Raw genomic sequence first — 23272 nt, 5'->3', positions numbered from 1 at the left:
AATTTTTGAGATTGGGAGTTTTTTTTTTTTTTTTCACGTTTCTAGTTATTTACTTTGTTTTAAAAAAAAACTAGGATTTCCTTTTTAAAAAATCCTCCGTTTTTAAAAAAGAACTAGGATTTCCTTTTTAAAAAATCCTCCGTTTTTTTCCACAAATTTTAAGTTCTTTCTTTTCGACGCGGCTGCTTTTTAGGCCGCGTGGTCGGGTTTCTCTCTTCCATGTCATCGAGGACACCCAGCGGCTTCAAACGGTGCAACCGGACCATCTCAGGTACCAATACCCATTCCTGGTGTATCCAGTGCCTTGGGCCCGACCATAGCCCAGCTGCTTTGCTCTGAGCCTTCATATGAAGAAGCAGACCCAAGTAACTCGAGAAGCCCAACGAGAGAAACCTTTTGGGGCTTGATCTGGTCCTTCGACTTGTGCATCAACATCAGTACCAGGGTCGTTGGCGTTGACATTGAGGGACGCATTGATGTCAGGAGTAGCTGTGCAGGCTCCCCGGGACCGACCATCCTCAGACCAGACCCTGAGGAGATGTGAGGATACACCCTCAATCTGGAATCCAAACCTCCAAATTGCCCACCGGGAGCTCATTCTTACAGCTACCATCACAGGCAGGTATTTGCAGAGGAACTCTCCGCCCTTCTAAAGGCCCATGCAGTCAAACCTGATCCACCAGGGGAAGAAGGGCTTGGATTCTATTCCAAGTATTTCCTTGTGCAAAAGAAAACAGGGGGGATGCGTTCCATCCTAGACCTAAGGGCCCTAAACAAATCCCTAGTCCGAGAAAAGTTCAGGATGGTTTCCCTAGGCACCCTTCTTCCCATGATTCAGGAAAGTGATTGGCTATGCTCTCTGTACTTGAAGGATGCTTACATACACATCTCAATACTTTCAGCTCTCACAGGAAGTATATTCGATTTCGGCTGGGAACCCTGCACGTTCAGTACCTTGTGCTGCCTTTTGGCCTGGTGTCTGCGCCCAGAGTATTTACCAAGTGTCTAGCGGTTGTCACAGCGTCGCTATTCAACTGGGAGTGCACGTGTTTCCTTATCTCGATGATTGGCTGGTGAAGAGCACCTCGGAGGAGGGTACTCTGGAGTCCATGCGAATGACTATTCAGGTGCTAGAGCTATGGGGTTCGTTATAAATGACTCCAAGTCCCATCTCACTCCTGTCCAAAAATTGGAGTTCATTGGAGCACTGCTGGACACGAAGACAGCTCCGGCTTATCTTCCCGAGACACGGGCAGACAAGCTCCTGTCCCTGGTGTCCACAGTTGAGACTCTTGGAGCACATGGCCTCTATAGTACATGTAACACCCATGGCACGTCTTCATATGAGATCAGCTCAATGGACCCTAGCTTCCAAGTGGTATCAAGCTATAGGGAATCTGGAGGATGTGATCCAGCTGTCCACTGATTTTCGATATTTTCTTCATTGGTGGACAATCCGGTCCAATTTGACCGTGGGACAACCATTCCAAATTCCTCAGCCACAAAAAGTGTTGTCGACGGGTCATCCCTGCTAGGGTGGGGAGCTTGTGTAGATAGGCTTCACTCAAGGAGCCTGGTCCTTCTGGGAAACAGGTCTTCAGATCAACCTCCTGGAATTACGAGCGATCTGGAACGCTCTGAAGGCTTTCAGAGATCAGATGTCCAACCAAATCATCTTGATTCAAACAGACATTCAAGTTGCGATGTATTACACCAACAAGCAGGAGGGCACCGGATCTCGCCCTCTGTGTCAGGAAGCTGTTCAGATGTGGCGTTGGGTACACCATCAGAGCATGTATTTCCAAGCCACTTATCTAGCAGGTATAAACAACAGTCTGGCCCACAGGCTGAGCAAGATAATACAACCTCACAAGTGGTCTCTGAACATGGGCGTAGCCCACAAGATCTTCCGAGCGTGGGGCACCCCCTTGGTGGATCCTTTTGCCACTCAGTTAAATCACAAGGTCCCCCAGTTCTTACATAGTAACATAGTAGATGACGGCAGAAAAAGACCTGCATGGTCCATCTAGTCTGCCCAACAAGATAAATTCATATGTGCTACTTTTTGTGTGTACCTTACTTTGATTTGTATCTGTCATTTTCAGGGCACAGACCGTATAAGTCTACCCAGCACTATCCCTGCCTCCCAACCACCGGCTCTGGCACAGACCGTATAAGTCTGCCCAGCACTATCCCCGCCTCCCACCACCCAATCTCGGCTAAGCTTCTGAGGATCCATTCCCTCGGAACAGGATTTCTTTGTTTATCCCATGCATGTTTGAATTCCGTTACCGTTTTCCTCTCCATCACCTCCCGCGGGAGAGCATTCCAAGCATCCACCACAGGCCCATGACAGACTAGCGTCGGATGCCTTTCTCCTTCATTGGGGAACAGGCCTTCTGTATGTGTATCCTCCCATACCTCTAGTAGGGAATACTTTGCTGAAACTCAAGCAAGACCGTGGAACCATGATCCTGATTGCACCCTTCTGGCCACGTCAGATTTGGTTCCCTCTTCTTCTGGAGTTGTCCTCCGAAGAACCGTGGAGATTGGAGTGTTTTCCAACACTCAGAACGAGGGGTTGCTTCTACAGCCCAACCTCCAGTCTCTGGCTCTCACAGCCTGGATGTTGAGACCTTAGAATTTGCCTCCTTAGGTCTTTCAGAGGATGTCTCCTGAGTCTTGCTTCCAGGAAAGATTCCACAAAGAGGTGTTACTCTTTCAAATGGAGGAGGTTTGCCATCTGCTGTGACAGCAAGGCCCTTGATCCTCTCTCTTGTCCTACACAGACCCTGCTTGAATACCTTCTGCACTTGTCAAAGTCTGGTCTCAAGACCAACTCTGTAAGGGTTCACCTCAGTGCATTTAGTGCTTATCATTGGCGTGTAGAGGGTAAGCCTATCTCTGGACAGCCTTTAGTTGCTCGCTTCATGAGAGGTTTGCTTTTGTCAAAGTCCCTTGTCAAACCTCCACCAGTGTCATGGAATCTCGTCGTTCTCACCCAGCTGATGAAAGCTCCTTTTGAGCCACTGAATTCCTGCCATCTGAAGTACTTGACCTGGAAGGTGGTTTTCTTGGTGGCTGTTACTTCAGCTTGTAGAGTCAGTGAGTTTCATGCCTTGGTAGTACATGCACCTTATACTAGGTTTCATCACAATAGAGTAGTCCTCCGCACACTCCCTAGGTTCCTCCTGAAGGTGGTGTCGGAGTTCCGTCTGTCCTCATACCCACTCTGGCGAAAGCAGCTTGCACACCTTGGACTCAAAGAAAGCATTGGCCTTTTACGTGGCGCAGATGAAGCCCTTCAGACAGTCCGCCCAGTTGTTCGTTTCTTTCGATCCCAACAGGAGGGGATTCGCCATCGGAAAACACACAATCTCCAGTTGGCTAGCAGATTGCATTTCCTTCACTTATCCCAAGCTGGGCTGACTCTGGAGGGCCATGTCACGGCTCATAATGTTAGAGCGATGGCTGCGTTGGTGGCTCACTTAGTTAACCTCCATTGAATAGATTTGCAAGGCTGCAACATGGTCATCAGTCCACACATTCATATCTCACTACTGCCTTCAGCAGGATATCCAACACGACAGCCGGTTTGGCAGTCAGTACTGCAGAATCTGTTTGGGGTTTAGAATCCAACTCCACCCCCCCCCCCCCCCCCCCCCAAGGCCCGTTTTTATTCTGTTCCAGGCTGCACTCTCAGCTAGCTGTATATAGTTTCAGGTTAACCTATGTTATGTCCTCGCCGTTTCAAGGCCCAATTGACCAATGGTCATTGTTTTGAGTGAGCCTGGATGCTAGGGATACCCCACGTGTGAGAATAAGCAGCCTGCTTGTCCTCGGAGAAAGTGAAGATACTTATCTGTAGCAGGTATTCTCCGAGGACAGCAGGGTGATTATTCTCACAATCCCTCTCACCTCCCCTTTGGAGTTATTTGTTATGCTTTTTAATTTAACTGAGGTACACGCTTGCATGGCAGGCGGGAAGTCAGTCCGCGCATTCGAGCTGCACGCACGCCAGAAGACTCTAGCAAAACCTTTTTTATTTTTGCTATGGCAAAATACCGGTTCCCGGGCCGATGTGGATGTCGACCCATGTGTGAGAATAATCAGCCTGCTGTCCTCAGAGAATACCTGCTACAGGTAAGTATCTTCGCTCTACTTCACAGGCTCTGAACTGTTAAATATTTAGTAAGGATAGGAACAAAACCCATACTGCAATGCTGTAAAAACACTGCTAATCTGAATCTTTTTGTGGAGAATGGTATTTTAGTATCATTGATTAGAGGTTGCAGCAAAGATTAAATTAGGCCAAGGCCTACAAGCCAGGAAAATGTGTTAAATTTGAGAATAAAATAAAATATGGAAAAAAAAATCTAATGGGCACCTGAGGAAGTAGAAAAGAATGTAATTTGCCTATGGTCACAACAAATGGCAGAAGCAGGTTCTGAGTCCAGGTCCCATGTTTCCTGCTGCTCCGTTCTAACCGCTAGGCGGTATGCTTTTCAAACATCCTAATGCAATAATGATGTGATTATTTTGAAGGTGATAATGACTGCTTTCAAATAAGTCACTTGCTTTGTATTTGTAAATTAAGTTTGAAATTATCAGTTCTTTACTATAGAGTGCTAATTTCAGATTTCCCTGCTCAGTCTAATGGTATTGCATTGTCATATGCAAATTATATTGCAAAAAGTAATAGCTATAATATAAAAATGTCATTGGGAAATGTCTACATATATGGCTTGCTTATTCAGTTATTCTCAGAGAATGCCTGTTATAAAGCAGTATTGCTTAGCTGTATAATAATGTATCATCACATTTGGTATAACTGTGCTTTATTCTTGTGGTGGCTTGTTTGCGAAATAAATCAGCCTGTGTTTAAGCAAATTTACCCTGTTGATATGCTCGTGAACATTTCTTTATCTTTTGAAAATAATTTGTGAAACGTTTAATAAACTGCTGGTAATAATGATTTGTATATCATTTATATGATTGGGTGTAGCCCCCAAGACCAATCCCAAGTTCACTATTAAGAAGTAATGTGCAGCAAACAAGTTGCAAGTGATAAATTTGCATCCAAGCGAACTAGCATGACCACTACAGTATTTATATTTCTAAAACTAATGCTGTTTGTGTTAACTGTAGGAGGATGGCTCAGAAGTTGGTGTTGGAGGTGCCCAAGTAACTGGCACGAATACACGGAAGCACATATTGCAAGTCTCTACTTTCCAGATGACCATATTAATGCTCTTTAACAACAGAGAAAAATACACGTTTGAGGTACTAGTTTTATTCTAAATGTAACTTAGATGATCTCAAAAATAGTAACATTTATTACCAATAAAGGTCTTTCCCTCCCCTCTCTGAATGAAAGCCTCTCACCATGGCCTAAAGCAATTTCCTCTATTGCACCTCTTGGCTGGGGTCTTTCCTTAAGTGACTTCCTTCAGGTCTCTCTGCTAGAAGCTGACATTCTCTTTCAGGTAGCTGTTATCTAGGAATCCCCTTGTTCATAATAGGATTCCTCAGCAATCCTCCAGACCGTTCAAGATGCTTGGGTTATGCACTCCTACCAGCAGAGGGAGACTGAGAACACTAAAACTTCTTATACAAGTAGCCTGTGCAGACCTTCTCCTAACCAGTATTTTCTCAGTCTCAGCAGAGGGTAGAAATGTGCAGCCTGTGCAGTGTACTCAGTCTGGTAGGCCCGTTTGGGGTTTCTAGGTTGGGTTGTAAATGTTAGAGAACCCACACTTGGATCTCTATTACAGGGTGTAAGTCCTAAGGGGCTTCTTATTCCCTGTGGGGTGTCACACCCGGGTGGCCGGGTCCCTCCCCCTGTGCTCTTCCTCTGGAGGACTGCTTGATCTCTGCTACAGACCTCGTTCTGTACCCTTGAGGCTTTTAGGCATCAGCAACGAAGTTTAAAAAAAAATAAAAATAAAAAATAAACGTTTTTAAAAGGCGTATATTTTGGCCATTCTTGTGGCAGTCCGGAGATAAAACGTCTTCAAGGGCATTCTTGCTTTAGGCGGTTTTGCCTATTAGTCTGTCAGAGCACAAAGCAACTGTTTGTTTTTTATTGTGTTCGCGGCCATTATGTCTAAGCCGGCAAGGTGTTGGTTTTGCGCGAAGCACGGCGTTGAAGTGAAAGGTGGCCAATGTAAAATTTGTGGGGAGCCTACGTTGTCAGCGCTCTTGCCCCCCGTGCTTTCCCCTGAGTCGGTGGAGGTGTTGGGCGGCGATTTGACTGCACATTCTGGGCTGGCAACGGCAGGGCCGGTTTTGGCGGGAAATGCCATTTTGGCTGCGCGTCTCGGGTCGGCCTCAATGGAGCCGGTTTTGGCGGGAAGTTCCGTACCGGCGCCGGGGGACCCATGTGTGGCGGGAAGCGCGACTAGTTTAGCCGCGGATCACGCGATGGACCTGCCGCCATGGGAGCGAGGGGGGTCCGTCGCGGAGACTGCGGGAAGTGTTATTGGGACTTCAGCAGCGTCGGGGGGGGGGGGGGGGGGGCTCTGGTTTCCCTCCTGAGTTTGTTTGGTCTCTGTATAATGCCTGGAGAGCTGGCCCCTCTCAAGCTGTTTGTTCCCCAGAGGCTGCTAGCTCAGTGGGAGTTAAGTGCTCACGGGTGGATATTTCGGAGCCTATGGAGATACTTTCTCTGCCTGGGTCGGAGGTTTGAAGTGACCTAGGAGAGGAGGATCTCTTAGATAAGTCTGAGGATCAGGATGGGCTAAGGCCTGGGGAAGATTCTTCAGTTCGCATTTTTCATAAGGAGTTGTTGTTAGAGCTCATTGATCAGGTGATCTTTACTTTGAAGTTTGCTCCGGCGGCCACTCCCTCTGCGGAGGGACCCCAGGTAGATCCCTTGGTTAAGGGGATTCGGAGAGCCTCCCGTTCCTTTCCCATGAATTCAGACATTAGAGACATGGTTTTTCAGGAATGGTCTGTGCCGGAGGTTGCTTGTAAGGTGTCTAGGGCTATGATGCGGCTGTATCCCTTGCCTCTGGAAGATTTGGCCCTGCTGAAACCACCTACTGTGGATGTGGTGGTTACGGCGGTTACTAAGGCTACGGCCATTCCGGTGAATGGCGGTACAGCCTTACGGGATCCTCAGGATAGGAAGCTAGAGTCCTTTCTGAAGCGCAGCTTTGATTTGTCAGCTTTGGCCTTGCAAGCCTCTGTGTGTGAGGGCTTGGTAGCCAGAGCTTGTTTCTGTTGGGCGGAGAAGCTCTTGGATGAGCCTGCGTTAGATAGGACTGGTTTGGTTCAGGAGCTGGCCAAATTGGAGATGGGGTCTTCGTTTTTGGCGGACACCCTTTATGATTTGCTAAGGGCTTCGGCTAAGAATATGGCTCTGGCGGTGACGGCTCGCAGGGCTCTTTCGCTCAGGGGCTGGATGGCAGATGCGGCCTCTAAAGCAAAGTTGTTCTCTACCTTTCAAAGGTTCTATGTTGTTTGGAGAGGACTTAGATAAACTGATGAGTGGTCTTGGGGATACCAAGGTCTTACGGTTGCCGGAGTTACGGCCTAAGTCAGCTAGTCGAGAGGGTTCGGCTAGAGGTCGGTTTAAGGACACAAGGCGGTACAGGCCGGGCAGATTTGTATCTCCTTCTAAAAGCTGTTTTTTCCAGCGGACGCATTCCTTTCGAGGGGGTCGTCGAGGAGGTCGGGACTCCTCCGGAGGTGCCGGAAATGGTAATAAGTCCTCCTTATGAAGGTGTGCGGGTCCTGCCTCTGATGAAGGTCGGGGCGCGACTTCGTCTGTTTTATCAGGGGTGGACCCAAATTACTTCAGATCAGTGGGTGCTGAAGGTCGTTCGCGACGGTTATGTGCTCGAGTTCGAGCACCCTCTGCCGGATCTGTTTCTTCCTCTCCTTGTCACTCTCAGGTCAAGTTAAAGGCTATTCAAGAGACTCTGGGTCGCTTAATCCAGTTGGGAGCTGTGGTACCCGTTCCTCGGCACGAGCAGAGAATGGGTTGTTGTTCCATTTACTTTGTGGTGCCGAATAAGGAGGACCAGTTTCGACCCATTTTAGATCTCAAGAGGGTCAATGGGGCGCTCAAGGTGCCATCCTTCCGCATGGAGACTCTGCGCTCGGTCATAGTGGCTGTTCGTCAGGGAGAATTTCTCACATCACTGGATCTCACGGAAGCGTATCTGCACGTGCCGGTTCGAGGGGCCCATCAGCGTTTCCTTCGTTTTGCTGTTTTTAGGAAGGCACTTTCAGTTCTCCGAGGACAAGCAGGCTGCTTGTTCTCACTGATGGGTGACGTCCACGGCAGCCCCTCCAATCGGAACACTTTCTAGCAAAGTCCTTTGCTAGTCCTCGCGCGCCGATGCGCACCGCGCATGCACGGCCGTCTTCCCACCCGAACCGGCTCGTGCCGGCCAGTCTTCTTTTGTCCGCGCTCGGTACGGTCGTGTTTCGCCATTCGCGCCCCAAAGTTGACCTTGCGCGTCGTTCATCAACTTTGTTCTTTAAAAAAAAAAAAAAAAAAGTGTCGGGAGGAGGCCTTTTGGTTTTCTTCCTTCCCATACTTCGAGTTTTTTGCCCCGGTAAGTTTTCTTTCGTTGTCGGGGTAGGCTCTATTTAGGCCTCGGTCGAAGTTTTTCTTCCCCCTATTTTTGTGGTGCCATTTTCGCCATTTCGAGTTTTGATCTCGCCGGCGCGATTTTTCCGCCCATGACATCGAAGTCTTCCAGCGGCTTCAAGAAGTGCACCCAGTGCGCCCGGGTAATCTCGCTCACTGACAGGCACGCGTCGTGTCTTCAGTGTCTGGGGGCTGGGCACCGCCCTCAGGCCTGTAGTCTGTGTTCCCTCTTACAAAAGCGGACTCAGGTAGCGAGGTTAGCCCAGTGGAACATTTTGTTCTCGGGCTCTTCGTCGGCATCGGCACCGGGAGTATCGACTGCCTCGACGTCGTCGGCGCCCGGACCTTCATCCTCGCCCCCGATTGCATCGAGTGCATCGAGGCATCGGCCCTCTGCATCGGGGCAACATCGGAGGCCTGCGTCGGTGTCGGTGGTATCGAGACCTCCTCGTCTGCTGATGTCGTCGGACGGTGGTGCTTCGTCTGGAGTGCAGGTGAGGGCTGTCCATTCCCCTGCTGGTACCGGGAAGCTCCGGTGACGTGCTTCGTTCCAAAAAATCGAAGAAGCATCGTCACCGGTCCCCTTCCCGTGTCGGCACCGAGAGCTCTGGGTCGCCGAGGGAGTCGGCACCCAGTAAGCATCGGCACCGAGAGGACCGCTCGCCCTCTGTTCAAGAGGTGTCGATGCGCTCCCCTTTGGACAGCCCGGAACAGCCTCCACGCCCGGAACAGGTTCTGACATCGACTCCTACATCGGCTTCCATGTCTTTTTCCACAGTCGCTCTGCACGAGAGCCTCCGGGCCGTTCTTCCAGAGATCCTGGAAGAGCTGTTGCGCCCTTCCCCTCCGGTACCGGGGGTGATTGCGCCACCGGTACCGTCGAGCGAGGCGCCGTCTGGCCCATTGTCCGGGGTGAGGTCTCCGACATCGGTGCCGCTTGCGGTACCGACTGCGGTAGCCTCCCAGGAAGGCTCCCCGACTACGTCGGCGGAGGGAGCTTCGCCGGTGCAGGCGAGGGAGTCTACCTCTCGACGCTCCCACCGTGGCCGTGGTTCCACGGAGTCGAGCCCGGCACGGTTGCAGACACAGGTCCGTGAACTTGTGTCTGACACCGATGGTGAGGCCTCGTGGGAAGAGGAAGAAGACATCAGATATTTCTCTGACGAGGAGTCTGAGGGTCTTCCTTCCGATCCCACTCCCTCTCCTGGAAGACAGCTTTCTCCTCCTGAGAGCCTGTCTTTCGCTTCCTTTGTCCAGGAGATGTCTACGGCCATCCCCTTCCCGGTGGTTGTGGAGGACGAGCCCAGGGCTGAAATGTTTGAGCTCCTGGACTATCCTTCTCCACCTAAGGAAGCGTCCACAGTACCCATGCATCATGTCCTCAAAAAGACATTGCTGGCGAACTGGACCAAGCCTCTAAGTAATCCCCACATTCCCAAGAAGATCGAGTCCCAGTACCGGATCCATGGGGACCCAGAGCTGATGCGCACTCAGTTGCCTCATGACTCTGGAGTTGTGGATTTGGCCCTAAAGAAGGCCAAGAGTTCTAGAGAACATGCTTCGGCGCCCCCGGGCAAGGACTCTATAACCTTGGACTCCTTTGGGAGGAAGGCTTACCATTCTTCTATGCTCGTGGCCAAGATTCAGTCCTACCAGCTCTACACGAGCATACACATGCGGAACAATGTGCGGCAGTTGGCGGGCTTGGTGGACACGCTCCCCCCTGAGCAAGCCAAGCCTTTTCAGGAGGTGGTCAGGCAGCTGAAGGCGTGCAGAAAATTCCTGGCCAGAGGGGTGTATGACACCTTTGATGTTGCGTCCAGGGCCGCTGCTCAAGGTGTGGTGATGCGCAGACTCTCATGGCTGCGTGCCTCCGACCTGGAGAATAGGATCCAGCAGCGGATTGCGGACTCGCCTTGCCGTGCGGATAATATTTTTGGAGAAAAAGTCGAGCAGGTGGTAGAGCAGCTCCACCAGCGGGACACCGCATTCGACAAGTTCTCCCGCCGGCAGCCTTCAGCCTCTACCTCTACAGGTAGAAGATTTTTCGGGGGAAGGAAGACTGTTCCCTACTCTTCTGGCAAGCGTAGGTACAATCCTCCTTCTCGACAGCCTGCGGCCCAGGCTAAGCCCCAGCGCGCTCATCTCGTCAGCAGCGTGCGCCTCAGCAAGGCCCCTCGGCTCCCCAGCAAAAGCAAGGGACGAGCTTTTGACTGGCTCCAGCAGAGCATAGCCGACATCCAAGTGTCAGTGCCGGGCGACCTGCCAGTCGGAGGGAGGTTGAAAGCTTTTCACCAAAGGTGGCCTCTCATAACCTCCGATCAGTGGGTTCTCCAAATAGTCCGGCAAGGATACACCCTCAATTGTCCACCGGGAGCTCAGTCTTACAGCTTCCAGCACAAGCAGGTACTTGCAGAGGAACTCTCCGCCCTTCTCAGCGCCAATGCGGTCGAGCCCGTGCCATCCGGGCAGGAAGGGCTGGGATTCTATTCCAGGTACTTCCTTGTGGAAAAGAAAACAGGGGGGATGCGTCCCATCCTAGACCTAAGGGCCTTGAACAAATATCTGGTCAAAGAAAAGTTCAGGATGCTTTCCCTGGGCACCCTTCTCCCCATGATTCAGGAAAACGATTGGCTATGCTCTCTGGACTTGAAGGACGCCTACACGCACATCCCGATACTGCCAGCTCACAGACAGTATCTGCGATTTCAGCTGGGCACACGTCACTTCCAGTACTGTGTGCTACCCTTTGGGCTCGCCTCAGCGCCCAGAGTGTTCACCAAGTGCTTGGCTGTAGTAGCAGCGGCACTTCGCAGACTGGGGGTACACGTGTTCCCATATCTCGACGATTGGCTGGTGAAGAACACATCCGAGGCAGGAGCCCTGCAGTCCATGCAGATGACTATTCGCCTCCTGGAGCTACTGGGGTTTGTGATAAATTACCCAAAGTCCCATCTTCTCCCAGTGCAGAAACTCGAATTCATAGGAGCTCTGCTGGATTCTCGGACGGCTCGCGCCTATCTCCCAGAGAAGAGAGCCAACAACTTGTTGTCCCTCGTCTCGCGGGTGCGAGCGTCCCAGCAGATCACAGCTCGGCAGATGTTGAGATTGCTGGGCCACATGGCCTCCACAGTTCATGTGACTCCCATGGCCCGCCTTCACATGAGATCTGCTCAATGGACCCTAGCTTCCCAGTGGTTTCAGGCTGCTGGGGATCTAGAAGACGTGATCCACCTGTACACGAGTTTTCTCGAATCCCTGTATTGGTGGACAATTTGGTCCAATTTGACTCTGGGACGTCCTTTCCAAATTCCTCAGCCACAAAAAGTGCTGACCACGGATGTGTCTCTCCTGGGATGGGGAGCTCATGTCGATGGGCTTCACACCCAAGGAAGCTGGTCCCTCCAGGAACGCGATCTGCAGATCAATCTTCTGGAGTTACGAGCGATCTGGAACGCTCTGAAGGCTTTCAGAGATCGGCTGTCCCACCAAATTATCCAAATTCAGACAGACAACCAGGTTGCCATGTACTACGTTAACAAGCAGGGGGGCACCGGATCTCGCCCCCTGTGTCAGGAAGCCGTCAGCATGTGGCTCTGGGCTCGCCGTCACGGCATGGTGCTCCAAGCCACATATCTGGCAGGCGTAAACAACAGTCTGGCCGACAGGTTGAGCAGGATTATGCAACCTCACGAGTGGTCGCTCAATTCTCGCGTAGTGCGACAGATCTTCCAGGTGTGGGGTACCCCCTTGGTAGATCTCTTCGCATCTCGAGCCAACCACAAAGTCCCTCAGTTCTGTTCCAGGCTTCAGGCCCACGGCAGACTGGCATCGGATGCCTTCCTCCTGGACTGGGGGGAGGGTCTGCTGTATGCTTATCCTCCCATACCTCTGGTGGGGAAGACTTTGTTGAAACTCAAGCAAGACCGAGGCACCATGATTCTGATTGCTCCTTTTTGGCCACGTCAGATCTGGTTCCCTCTTCTTCTGGAGTTGTCCTCCGAAGAACCGTGGAGATTGAAGTGTTTTCCGACCCTCATCACACAGGACAAAGGGGCGCTTCTGCATCCCAACCTCCGGTCCCTGGCTCTCACGGCCTGGATGTTGAGAGCGTAGACTTTGCCTCTTTGGGTCTGTCGGAGGGTGTCTCCCGCATCTTGCTTGCTTCCAGGAAAGATTCCACTAAGAGGAGTTACTTCTTTCTGTGGAGGAGGTTTGCCGTCTGGTGTGACAGCAAGGCCCTAGATCCTCGCTCTTGTCCTACACAGACCCTGCTTGAATACCTTCTGCACTTGTCTGAGTCTGGTCTCAAGACCAACTCTGTAAGGGTTCACCTTAGTGCAATCAGTGCATACCATTACCGTGTGGAAGGTAAGCCGATCTCAGGACAGCCTTTAGTTGTTCGCTTCATGAGAGGTTTGCTTTTGTCAAAGCCCCCTGTCAAGCCTCCTACAGTGTCATGGGATCTCAATGTCGTTCTCACCCAGTTGATGAAACCTCCTTTTGAGCCACTGAATTCCTGCCATCTGAAGTACTTGACCTGGAAGGTCATTTTCTTGCTGGCAGTTACTTCAGCTCGTAGAGTCAGTGAGCTTCAGGCTCTGGTAGCCCAGGCCCCTTACACCAAATTTCATCATAACAGAGTAGTCCTCCGCACTCACCCTAAGTTCTTGCCAAAGGTTGTGTCGGAGTTCCATCTGAACCAGTCAATTGTCTTGCCAACATTCTTTCCCCGTCCTCATTCCTGCCCTGCTGAACGTCAGCTGCACACATTGGACTGCAAGAGAGCATTGGCCTTCTATCTGGAGCGGACACAGCCCAACAGACAGTCCGCCCAATTGTTTGTTTCTTTTGATCCCAACAGGAGGGGAGTGGCTGTGGGAAAACGCACCATATCCAATTGGCTAGCAGATTGCATTTCCTTCACTTACGCCCAGGCTGGGCTGGCTCTTGAGGATCATGTCACGGCTCATAATGTTAGAGCCATGGCAGCGTCGGTAGCCCACTTGAAGTCAGCCACTATTGAAGAGATTTGCAAAGCTGCGACGTGGTCATCTGTCCACACATTCACATCTGATTACTGCCTGCAGCAGGATACCCGACGCGACAGTCGGTTCGGGCAGTCAGTGCTTCAGAATCTGTTCGGGGTTTAGAATCCAACTCCACCCCCCTAGGCCCATGTTTGTTCTGTTCCAGGCTGCACTCTCAGTTAGTTGGTAAATTTTTTAGGTCAATCTCAGTTATGTCCTCGCCGTTGCGAGGCCCAATTGACCATGGTTGTTGTTTTGAGTGAGCCTGGGGGCTAGGGATACCCCATCAGTGAGAACAAGCAGTCTGCTTGTCCTCGGAGAAAGCGAAAGCTACATACCTGTAGAAGGTATTCTCCGAGGACAGCAGGCTGATTGTTCTCACAAACCCGCCCGCCTCCCCTTTGGAGTTGTGTCTTCCCTTCTCTTTGTCTTGCTACATATGAGACTGGCCGGCACGAGCCGGTTCGGGCGGGAAGACGGCCGCGCATGCGCGGTGCGCATCGGCGTGCGAGGACTAGCAAAGGACTTTGCTAGAAAGTGTTCCGATTGGAGGGGCTGCCGTGGACGTCACCCATCAGTGAGAACAATCAGCCTGCTGTCCTCGGAGAATACCTTCTACAGGTATGTAGCTTTCGCTTTCTGTGCTCTGCCTTTTGGTCTGGCAACGGCTCCACGCACCTTCTCCAAGATAATGGTGGTGGTAGCAGAGGCTTTGCGGAGGCAGGGAATTCTGGTGCATCCGTATCTGGACGACTGGTTGATCCGGGCGAAGTCTCGGGTTCACAGTGTTGCGGTGACGGCTCAGGTGGTCGCGTTTCTGGAATCGCTCGGATGGGTAGTGAATGTAGTCAAAAGTCAGTTGATCCCATCGCAGAGTCTGGAGTACTTGGGAGTGCGGTTCGACACGGCAGTGGGTCATGTTTTTCTGCCGGATTCTCGGATCGCCTCTCTTCAGCAGCAGGTCCGGCTGTTAATGTCCGTTCAGAGTCCGACGGTTCGAATGTACCTTCGGGTTCTGGGCCTCATGGCAGCGACAGTAGAGGTAGTACCATGGGCCATGGCGCATATGCGTCAGCTTCAGTCGGCTCTGTTGTCCCGGTGGTCTCCCCAGGTACACAGTTTGGAGTTGCGGTTGCCATTGAGGGGGGCTTCTCAGTGCAGTCTCCAGTGGTGGCTGTGCTCAGCCCATCTGAAAAAGGGCATGCCGTTGGAACCTCCTCAGTAGGTGATTCTGGTAACGGATGCCAGTCTGCTGGGCTGGGGAGCTCAGTGTCTCGGTCGGTCCGCACAGGGGCGGTGGTCGACGGAGGAAGCTCAGTGGTCTATCAACCTGTTGGAGACAAGGGCGATTCGGCTAGCTCTGTTGGCCTTTCGCTCAAGTGTGGTCGGAAAGGCTGTAAGAGTCATGTCCGACAACGCGACAGCGGTAGCGTATGTCAACCGGCAGGGCAGTACAAAGAGTCCGCGGTTGACAATCGAGACGGCTCTGCTCATGAGTTGGGCGGAAAGGCATCTAGTGCAGATTTCGGTGGCGCACGTGGCCGGGGTGGACAACGTGAACGCGGATTTTCTAAGCAGACACATGTTGGACCCCGGAGAATGGTCTCTGCACCGCTCGGTGTTCAACCAGATAGTTCTAAAGTGGGGAATGCCAGTAGTGGATCTCATGGCGTCGGCACAGAATGCTCAAGTTCCTCGGTATTTCAGTCAGCGTCGGGATCCGCAAGCGGAAGGGATCGATACGTTGGTCCTTCCGTGGCCTCAGCGGGTGTTGCTGGACGTATTTCCCCCATGGCCCTTGATAGGTCGAGTCCTACAGAGGGTAGAATGTCATGCGCGTCCGGTGTTGTTGGTGGCTCCAAATTGGCCGCGTCGGCCGTGGTTCGGGGATCTGATGCGCCTGTTAGAAGGCGAGCCTCTGCGGCTGGAGGGGCTCGGTGCTGTTGTGTCATGGTTCAGTTGTCATGCTGGATCTGGCTCGGTTCTCTCTTACGGTGTGGCCCTTGAGAGGGAACGGTTGAGAAGGAAAGGGTTTTCTCAGGTGATTCAGACGATGCTGCAGTCTCGCAAACGTTCAACGTCTTTGGCCTATGTGCTTGTGTGGCACATATTTGAAGATTGGTGTGAGGACCGGGCGTGTGTCCCTTTGACAGCTTCTGTGTCGTGCATTTTAGATTTCTTGCAGGATGGTTTTGAGAAGGGCCTTTCATTGTCATCTTTGAAGGTGCAGCTGGCTGCTTTGGCGTGTTTTCGGGGTAAGGTGCAGGGTAGGTCGGTTGCGTCTTCCCCGGATATGGTCCGTTTTTTGAGGGGGGTGAAGTTGCTTCTTCCTCCTCAGCGGCCAGTAGTTCCTCAGTGGGATCTTAATATCGTTCTTGACTCTTTGGCGGGTTCTCCTTTTGAGCCCTTGGAGTCTTGTTCGATAAAAGACCTTACTATGAAGGTGGTCTTTTTGGTAGCTATATCGTCGGCTCGCAGGATTTCGGAACTTCAGGCTCTTTCATGTAGGCCTCCGTTTCTGTGGTTTTCTAAGGAAAAGGTTTCACTGCGTCCAGTCCCTTCGTTTTTGCCTAAGGTGGTAGCCTCATTTCATGTCAATCAGGTGATTTTGTTGCCGGTCTTGGGGGACCGGACGGGGGATGCTTCTCAGCGTCGTTTGGCAAAATTGGATGTGCGCAGAGTGTTGAAGGTTTACTTGCGCAGGTTGGAGGAATGCAGGTCTTCGGACAGGTTTATTTGTCCTTCATGGGGGCCCAAGAAGGGAGCGGCTGCTTCTAAGGCATCTATAGCTCGGTGGTTGAAGGATGCCATCTCTTCGGCTTACATATTGCATGGTCGTACGGTGCCGGTGGGGCTCAAGGCACATTCTACTAGGGGGATGGCGGCTTCTTGGGCAGAGAGTAGTTTTTGTTCCACCGGTGGACATTTGTAGAGCGGCGGTGTGGTCCTCCCTGCATTCTTTTGTCAAACATTACAGAGTGGATGTACAGGCAAGGGAGGGTGCCAGTTTTGGAGCTGCAGTCCTGTCCTCTGGGCTTCGCAGGTCCCACCCTTAGATGTGTTTACTGCTTTGGTACGTCCCAAGCGTCTTGAACGATCTGGAGGATTGCTGAGAAAGGTGAAATTAGGCCTTACCTGCTAATTTTCTTTCTTCTAGATCCTCCAGACCGTTCAAGAGCCCACCTAGTGTATCGGACAGTTCAGTATGATATTTTCTTTAGACTTCAGTTGCTGATATTTCTAGTAGCTCCTGTGATTTGGGTCCTGGAGTTTTACAAGGGGCAGTTTGTGGTACCGTTTGTGCCCATCTGCAGTTGAATTCCCCCATCTTAAGGGGAGGAGATCTGAGTGTGGATTCAGTGGTTTTGTTTTGGTGGAGGTGTTTTGTTCCTCTGCTTTGTTACTGTTTTACTGGTTAGGAGAAAGTCTGCACAGGCTACTTGTATAAGAAGTTTTAGTGTTCTCAGTCTCCCTCTGCTGGTAGGAGTGCATAACCCAAGCGTCTTGAACGGTCTGGAGGATCTAGAGGAAAGAAAATTAGCAGGTAAGGCCTAATTTCACCTTTGTGTCCATAAGCCAGTAATGTCTTTTACCTGTCATTGTCTGTAGACAGGTGAAATTAGGTACAGTGCCTTGCCTAGTACTTTGATTGGTCCAGACCTTGGAGATAGATTGGCCTGACCTTGTCACGGTCTCAGCATCTGCTGCTGTTGTGCAAAGCCAGTACATGTATGTGAAGAGTGCAATGTATGTGCTTTCTCTTGGCAGATGATGTTAGTTGTTTATTTGCAGAGATGGATGGAACATTTCTTTTAAGCACCTGTTCAGAGGATTCAACTCGGAAGCCCTTGTCATTACTTTCTTGTTACACTACCCTGACACCTATTGCTCACCCAAGCTCTATCATAACAGAGCCTTTGTAGATAGGGATGGGGTTGGGGATGTTATAATTTCTTTTGTTTGCTACTGAAAGAGGTTTCTTGTCATTTGAAAGAAAACGACTTGGAAACTTAAAACATATCTTCTTTAAAAGTCAATGGGCCTGATAGGAGGCTCACCTTCATGCACTGCTGCATGACTACAGCAACCCACAAACCAAATTATTGTGGGTTCATTAACCGATGATACTAAGGTTCAGTGACGAATCCTGGACATTATTTTACTAAAACCTAGTAAATTGAGATTTAGTAACCTAAATTGTCCATTTCTAGTTAAAAGAAAAAAGCAAGTTTCTCAGCAGTGCTTTTAAGGTGTTGAGAGACCACATTGTTAAACATTTGACACTGTAATAACACAGGTTGAGCAGTTTGATTCACAATGACTTACCCCCCTTTTAAAAAGCTGCGTGGTCATGCTGACACAGCCCATTCACTTTGAATGGACTGTCGGCATTACCGCGTCAGTAGTCGTTAGCGCAGCTTTGTAAAAGGGGGGATTAGACACTTGCATCTTGATTTTCTTACCTGAAATCTCAATATTTTGTGAGGTATCCTTTCTGAACTTATCTGCAAAAAAAGGTCATACGAAATTGATTTCCAGGTTGCTTTTTAAACTGCTAGTAGTTTCACAATTGCATGATCATAATCTTTAAATTTAAACTGAAATGGTTACTTGTGAGCATGAACCTTCTCAGTTGCTAGTAAAATATGACACACAAGAGTAATATGAACGTGTTCATTTTATTTCTCAAAAATTATTAGACATATTTGATATGTTGAAATTGATATATTAAATCAGTGCTTTGGATGATGTAAATGAAATAAGTAAATTAAATCCAGAGGAATTAGCCAATAAAGAAAGAAGAGTTCCTTTGTTCCCTCCCCGCTTCCACTCAAAAGGTCATCAAATCTGATTCTCAAAATCATCCAGTCAGATGAAGGCAAAGTTGTTCTGCTCCAGTAAGAAACAGGATAGGTAAAAACAAAATGATTCCTAATCAACAGGAAAGAGCCATGTTTTTTTTTTTTAATAGAAGTTCAAGTAACTGAGCTCCATAAGTAAATTCATTAGGAGGCTGTTCAATAATGTAGAAGTAACCACTGAAAATTCTCTTGCTTTGTGTTCCTTATGTCTTCTTGATACTGGTAAAATTGTTTTGGTCCCTAATGAAAACTTGCATTAATAATTACAAAGTGGTGGCTGTGTTGATATGATATGACCATATGTGTTGGGGGGGGGGGGGGTGTTTGTTTTTTTTTCCAATTTGAATGAAAATGTATTGATTTTATTTCATTTCTGAGTTAATTTAGTAGTGATGTGGCAGTTACCTAATCATTATTTTCTGGCATTGTAATAAGTAATTTGTATGAAATGCCATTGATTTTTTTCAGGAAATCCAGCAAGAGACGGATATCCCTGAACGAGAGCTTGTTCGAGCCCTACAGTCCTTAGCATGTGGCAAGCCGACACAGCGGGTTCTCACAAAAGAGCCCAAGTCAAAAGAAATAGAAAACGGTCATGTATTTACAGTCAATGATCAGTTTACATCTAAACTGCACAGAGTCAAAATACAAACAGGTTTGTGAATATGTATTTGATGAATGATTACTGGAAATTTTAAATTAGGAATGTGTCTACTAATTTGGATATTGGATGTGGCATGAGAAGTTTTTAAAAAATTGAATTAGTTTTCAGTTTGAATACTGCCCTAGTTTACTGTATTGGTCAGTTAAAAATTAGGATAGTATCTCCAGAAGGATAAATAGCAGTGTAGACGTAGTCCAGAGAAGAACTACCAAAATCAGGATGAATCTGTACTTAAACCCACTAAATAAGACTTCAAACTTCAAATATATTTGAACATTTGGCGGGGAGATCTCAAGCTTATTAAGAAATAATCATTTTCCAATCAGTGTTCTCTCTGGTTTTTTCAAAGGCCTGGGTGGATGTGCTCTGCTGGTGAGCACATGATTTTTGTAAGTGAGCGGTGGGGGAAGGGTCTAAACACTTCCCCCACCCTGAGCCATTTCTGCTATAGTACCACCACTTACTGCTGCCAGCCCACCATTAAGAATCTAGTCTTGCTCTCCTCAGCTTCCATCTTTTTTCTCTTCATTACCACCAGTTCGCTCTTCTTAGCTTTTCACATGTTTCAGCTTTTACCTACCCTGTGCCCCTGCACTTCATTTTCCTCTCTTACCCTTTATCATCTTATCTCTTCCAGAGGGACCATAGGGTGATTGTCTGATGATCTGAAGGTAGTAAAGTAATGAGAGATGGTCATGGCCAGAGAGAGAGGTATAACCAGTAGAAAAAAAGCAGGTAATGAGACTTCTGTACAAGACATTAGTGAGGTGAGACTGTACCCAGAATATTGCATCCGATTCTGGTGGCCATATCTGTGAAAGAAAATAGAACATGATCCAGATGAAGGTAAACAAAATGGTGCAGGGTCTACACCAAAAGTGATATGGAATGAAACTAAAGCACATGACAGAAGTATTTAAATACCTTATAGGTACAAATAATGCCCAAAAGCAAACCTTCAGAAAAAAGAACTCTAGGGCTTACCCCAACGATCCACCGTAAATCCCCACACCCAGCAACACAGCATAACCAATGATCGTACTGGACAATATACAATCTTCATTCCCTTTGACCCTCATGGTACCTAATACACACCTACCTCATTAGACCACAATATAAGCTTGTATTTGTTATCTGCTGACTTGGCGAACGCCATTATGGTACTATGTAAGCCACATTGAGCCTGCAAATGGGTGGGAAATGTGGGGTACAAATGTAACAAATAAATAAAATAATGGGGGCCTTTTTTTTTTTGTTACATTTGTATCCCGCACTTTCCCACTCATGGCAGGCTCAATGCACAGTAGGCCTAACGTGGACTTGTATGCACTAAATGGGCACTACTGTGGGATGCGCTAATCCTACACTGAAAAATATTTTTCAGCATGGGAGCTGTGTCCATGGGTGGAGAGTAGGCATGCCTGTCCTAATCGAGTAGCGTGGGCACATTACTGCACACTACCTGATTAACGCAAGAGCCCTTACTACCTCTTAAATAGGTGGCAGTAAGGGGTCCCATGGTAATGACCACTTGCTAATGGGGAAATTCGTGTGTGGCCATTACAAAAAAAGTATGGCAAGGTAGCCACATTACCACCCCGCTAAAAGTGGCCGCAGCGCATGGAAAACCCAATTGAGGTAGCCACGTTTTAGCACTGCTTGGTAAAAGGACCCCAATATGAGCTACCAAGGAAGTTGGACTCAAGCAACATCATACAGTGTTTTTCCATAGAAAAGTGGTGGAGACAGCTGCTGTATTCAAGAAAGCCTGGCATAAGCACAGAGGATATCGCCTAGAATTGTTGGATAGTGTGGTCTATAAATATTTTAAATAGAATAAAATTTAAAAAATAATAAATACAAAGTAGTAAAGAAAAGTCGTAGATCATCCAGGGGCTATGGCTTTGCACCATGAGTGAAATTCTAAGGCCCATATTGTTTGGTCATTCCTTATATCATTTTCAATGTGACAAAATAAAATAGTCAATAGAAGCATTACAAAACATTAAAATGTGATCACTGTACAGATTTCAAGTGCTTAATAAACTAAAACAACTCTAGGTTCAACTAACTTTTTATTTAATAAAAACAGAAACCTAATAAATCTAAGAATTATATTGTTCTGGCTCCTAAAAGTTTTGGCTTTCTAAATATTTTTCTCCCCCTGTCAACAATTTTCCTATATGAAAGTGAAATTTGAGTTCTCCGAGGACAAGCAGGCTGCTTGTTCTCACATGTGGGTCGACGTCTGTGTCTGCCCAGGAATTGGCATTTTGCAAGCAAAATATTTTTAAAAAGTTTTGCCAGAGCCTTCTGGCGCGCGAGGAGCGTGCACCGCGTATGCATGGACTGATTTCTCCGCCCGTCGCGTGAGCGTGTTCCCTCAGTTTTTTTTCTCCGCGTTGAGGTGCGGTGTTTTTCGCTGTTCCTCACAGGCCCAGGAGAGAGTCTTCGTTTTTTGTTTCAATTTTTTTTCTTTTATTATCGGGGTTTTTTTTTTTTTTCCTAAAGAAAGAAAAGTAGAGAGTTCCTTTACTTTCCTTAGTTTTTCTCCCTTTTGAAGTTTCCTTTCTTTTTCAACGCTGCCGGCTTCAGGCCGCGCGGTCGGGTTTTTTTCCCTTATTTTTGTGCCTTTTTCTTTTAACAGGCACAATAGCGTCTTTTGATTTCGCCGAAGTCATTTTTCCTTCCATTTCATCGAAGACTCCCAGCTGCTTCAAACGTTGTTCTCGGTGAACTGGACCATCTCAGGTACCGAACCCACACCTGGTGTATCCAGTGCCTTGGGCCCGACCATAGCCCAGCCGCTTGTAGTCTGTATCTTCGTATGAAGAAACGGACCCAATGTCTCGAAGCCCAACGAGAAAAGCTTTTTGGGGCTCTGTCCAGTCCATCTACATCGATACCGAGGTCGGCGGTGTCGACATGAAGGGGAGCATCAACATCGGGAGTGGAGGTAATGGCTGCTGAAAGACCAGTTGGCTATGGGAGCAATGAGGCATCAAGTAGGTCTCCACCTGCCTTGAGGCCTCCTGTTACGCAGGCCTCCTGGGACCAACCTTCGTCGGAGCCGGCCCCGAGGAGGCTTGAGGTTCCACGTCCTCCTCATCGGTACCAAGGAGTCTCAGTGATGGGCGTCGAGCGAAGGCGAAGAAGCACCGTCATCGTTCTTTGACACACGATGCCGGGAGCTCCGTGGCGTCGAGGGAATTGGCAACCAAGAAGCGTAGGTGCCGAGAGAATCGCGCCCCCCCCCCCCCCCTCTATTCAGGAGGTGCCGATGTGTTGGTCTTCTGGCATCCCAGTGCCTGCTCACGAGCCTCGACAGATTCTGCCACCGGCTCCTTTACCGACCCTGCAGCCTTGTCTGACGGCGGCTCTCGAGCGCATCAGGGCCCTGCTCCCAGAGCTTCTGGAAGGATTGCTGCGCCAGTCTGCTTCGGTGTCGGGGATGCTTGCGCCTTCCGTACCATCTGCTGCAGCAGCATCTGGCCCTTCGCCTGTGGTGAGGTCTCCGACTTCGGTGCTGCCTGCCACCCAGGTCGACTCCCTTTCGTCGTTGGTGGAGGAAGCTTCACCGCAGTCCAGGTGGGCGTCGACTTCTCATCACCGCCATCGAGGACGTCGCTCCTCGGCGTCGAGGCAGGCTCAGTTTCAGACTGCTCTGAGGGGGATGTCTTGTCCAATACTGAAGATGAGCATTCGTGGGAGGAAGAGGAAGATCCCAGGTACATTTCTTCTGGCGAGTCCTATGGGATTCCCTCTGAACCTTCCCATCCACCAGAAAGGAGACTTTCTCCACCGGAGAGTCTATCCTTCACCTCCTTTTTCTGGGAAATGGCTGTGGCTATTCCCTTCCGTATGGAGGTTGAGGATGATCCCAGGGCTGAGATGCTCGAGGTCCTGGATTATCCTCCTCCACCTAGAGAGGCTGCAATGGCTCCTTTGCATAATGTACTGAAGGAAGGCCTTATGTGAAACTGGTCGTTCCCTCTGTCTAATCCCGTGATCCCGAAAAAAGCTGAATCCCAATATCGGATCCACGGTGAACCTGGATTGATGAGGTCTCAGCTGCCTCACAATTCCATGGTGGTGGACTCCACCCTCAAAAGAG

The 23272-nt window shown here is 49.3% G+C and overlaps 1 protein-coding gene across 1 annotated transcript in view; it reads left to right on the top strand.

Annotated features, from left to right (window-relative positions):
- The window catches only part of CUL3 (cullin 3), a 230913-nt gene that overhangs the window by 196737 nt on the left and 10904 nt on the right, over nt 1-23272 (top strand). Inside the window, exons 13-14 of the mRNA XM_030215800.1 lie at nt 5149-5283; nt 18963-19149. Coding sequence (XP_030071660.1) covers nt 5149-5283; nt 18963-19149 — 322 coding nt within the window. The remainder of the gene's footprint in view (nt 1-5148; nt 5284-18962; nt 19150-23272) is intronic.

Source organism: Microcaecilia unicolor, chromosome 10 (assembly GCF_901765095.1).
Source record: "Microcaecilia unicolor chromosome 10, aMicUni1.1, whole genome shotgun sequence".
Lineage (NCBI taxonomy): Eukaryota > Metazoa > Chordata > Amphibia > Gymnophiona > Siphonopidae > Microcaecilia > Microcaecilia unicolor.
Note: the sequence above shows the minus strand (reverse complement) of the source record. Positions and strands in the feature narration are given on the sequence as shown.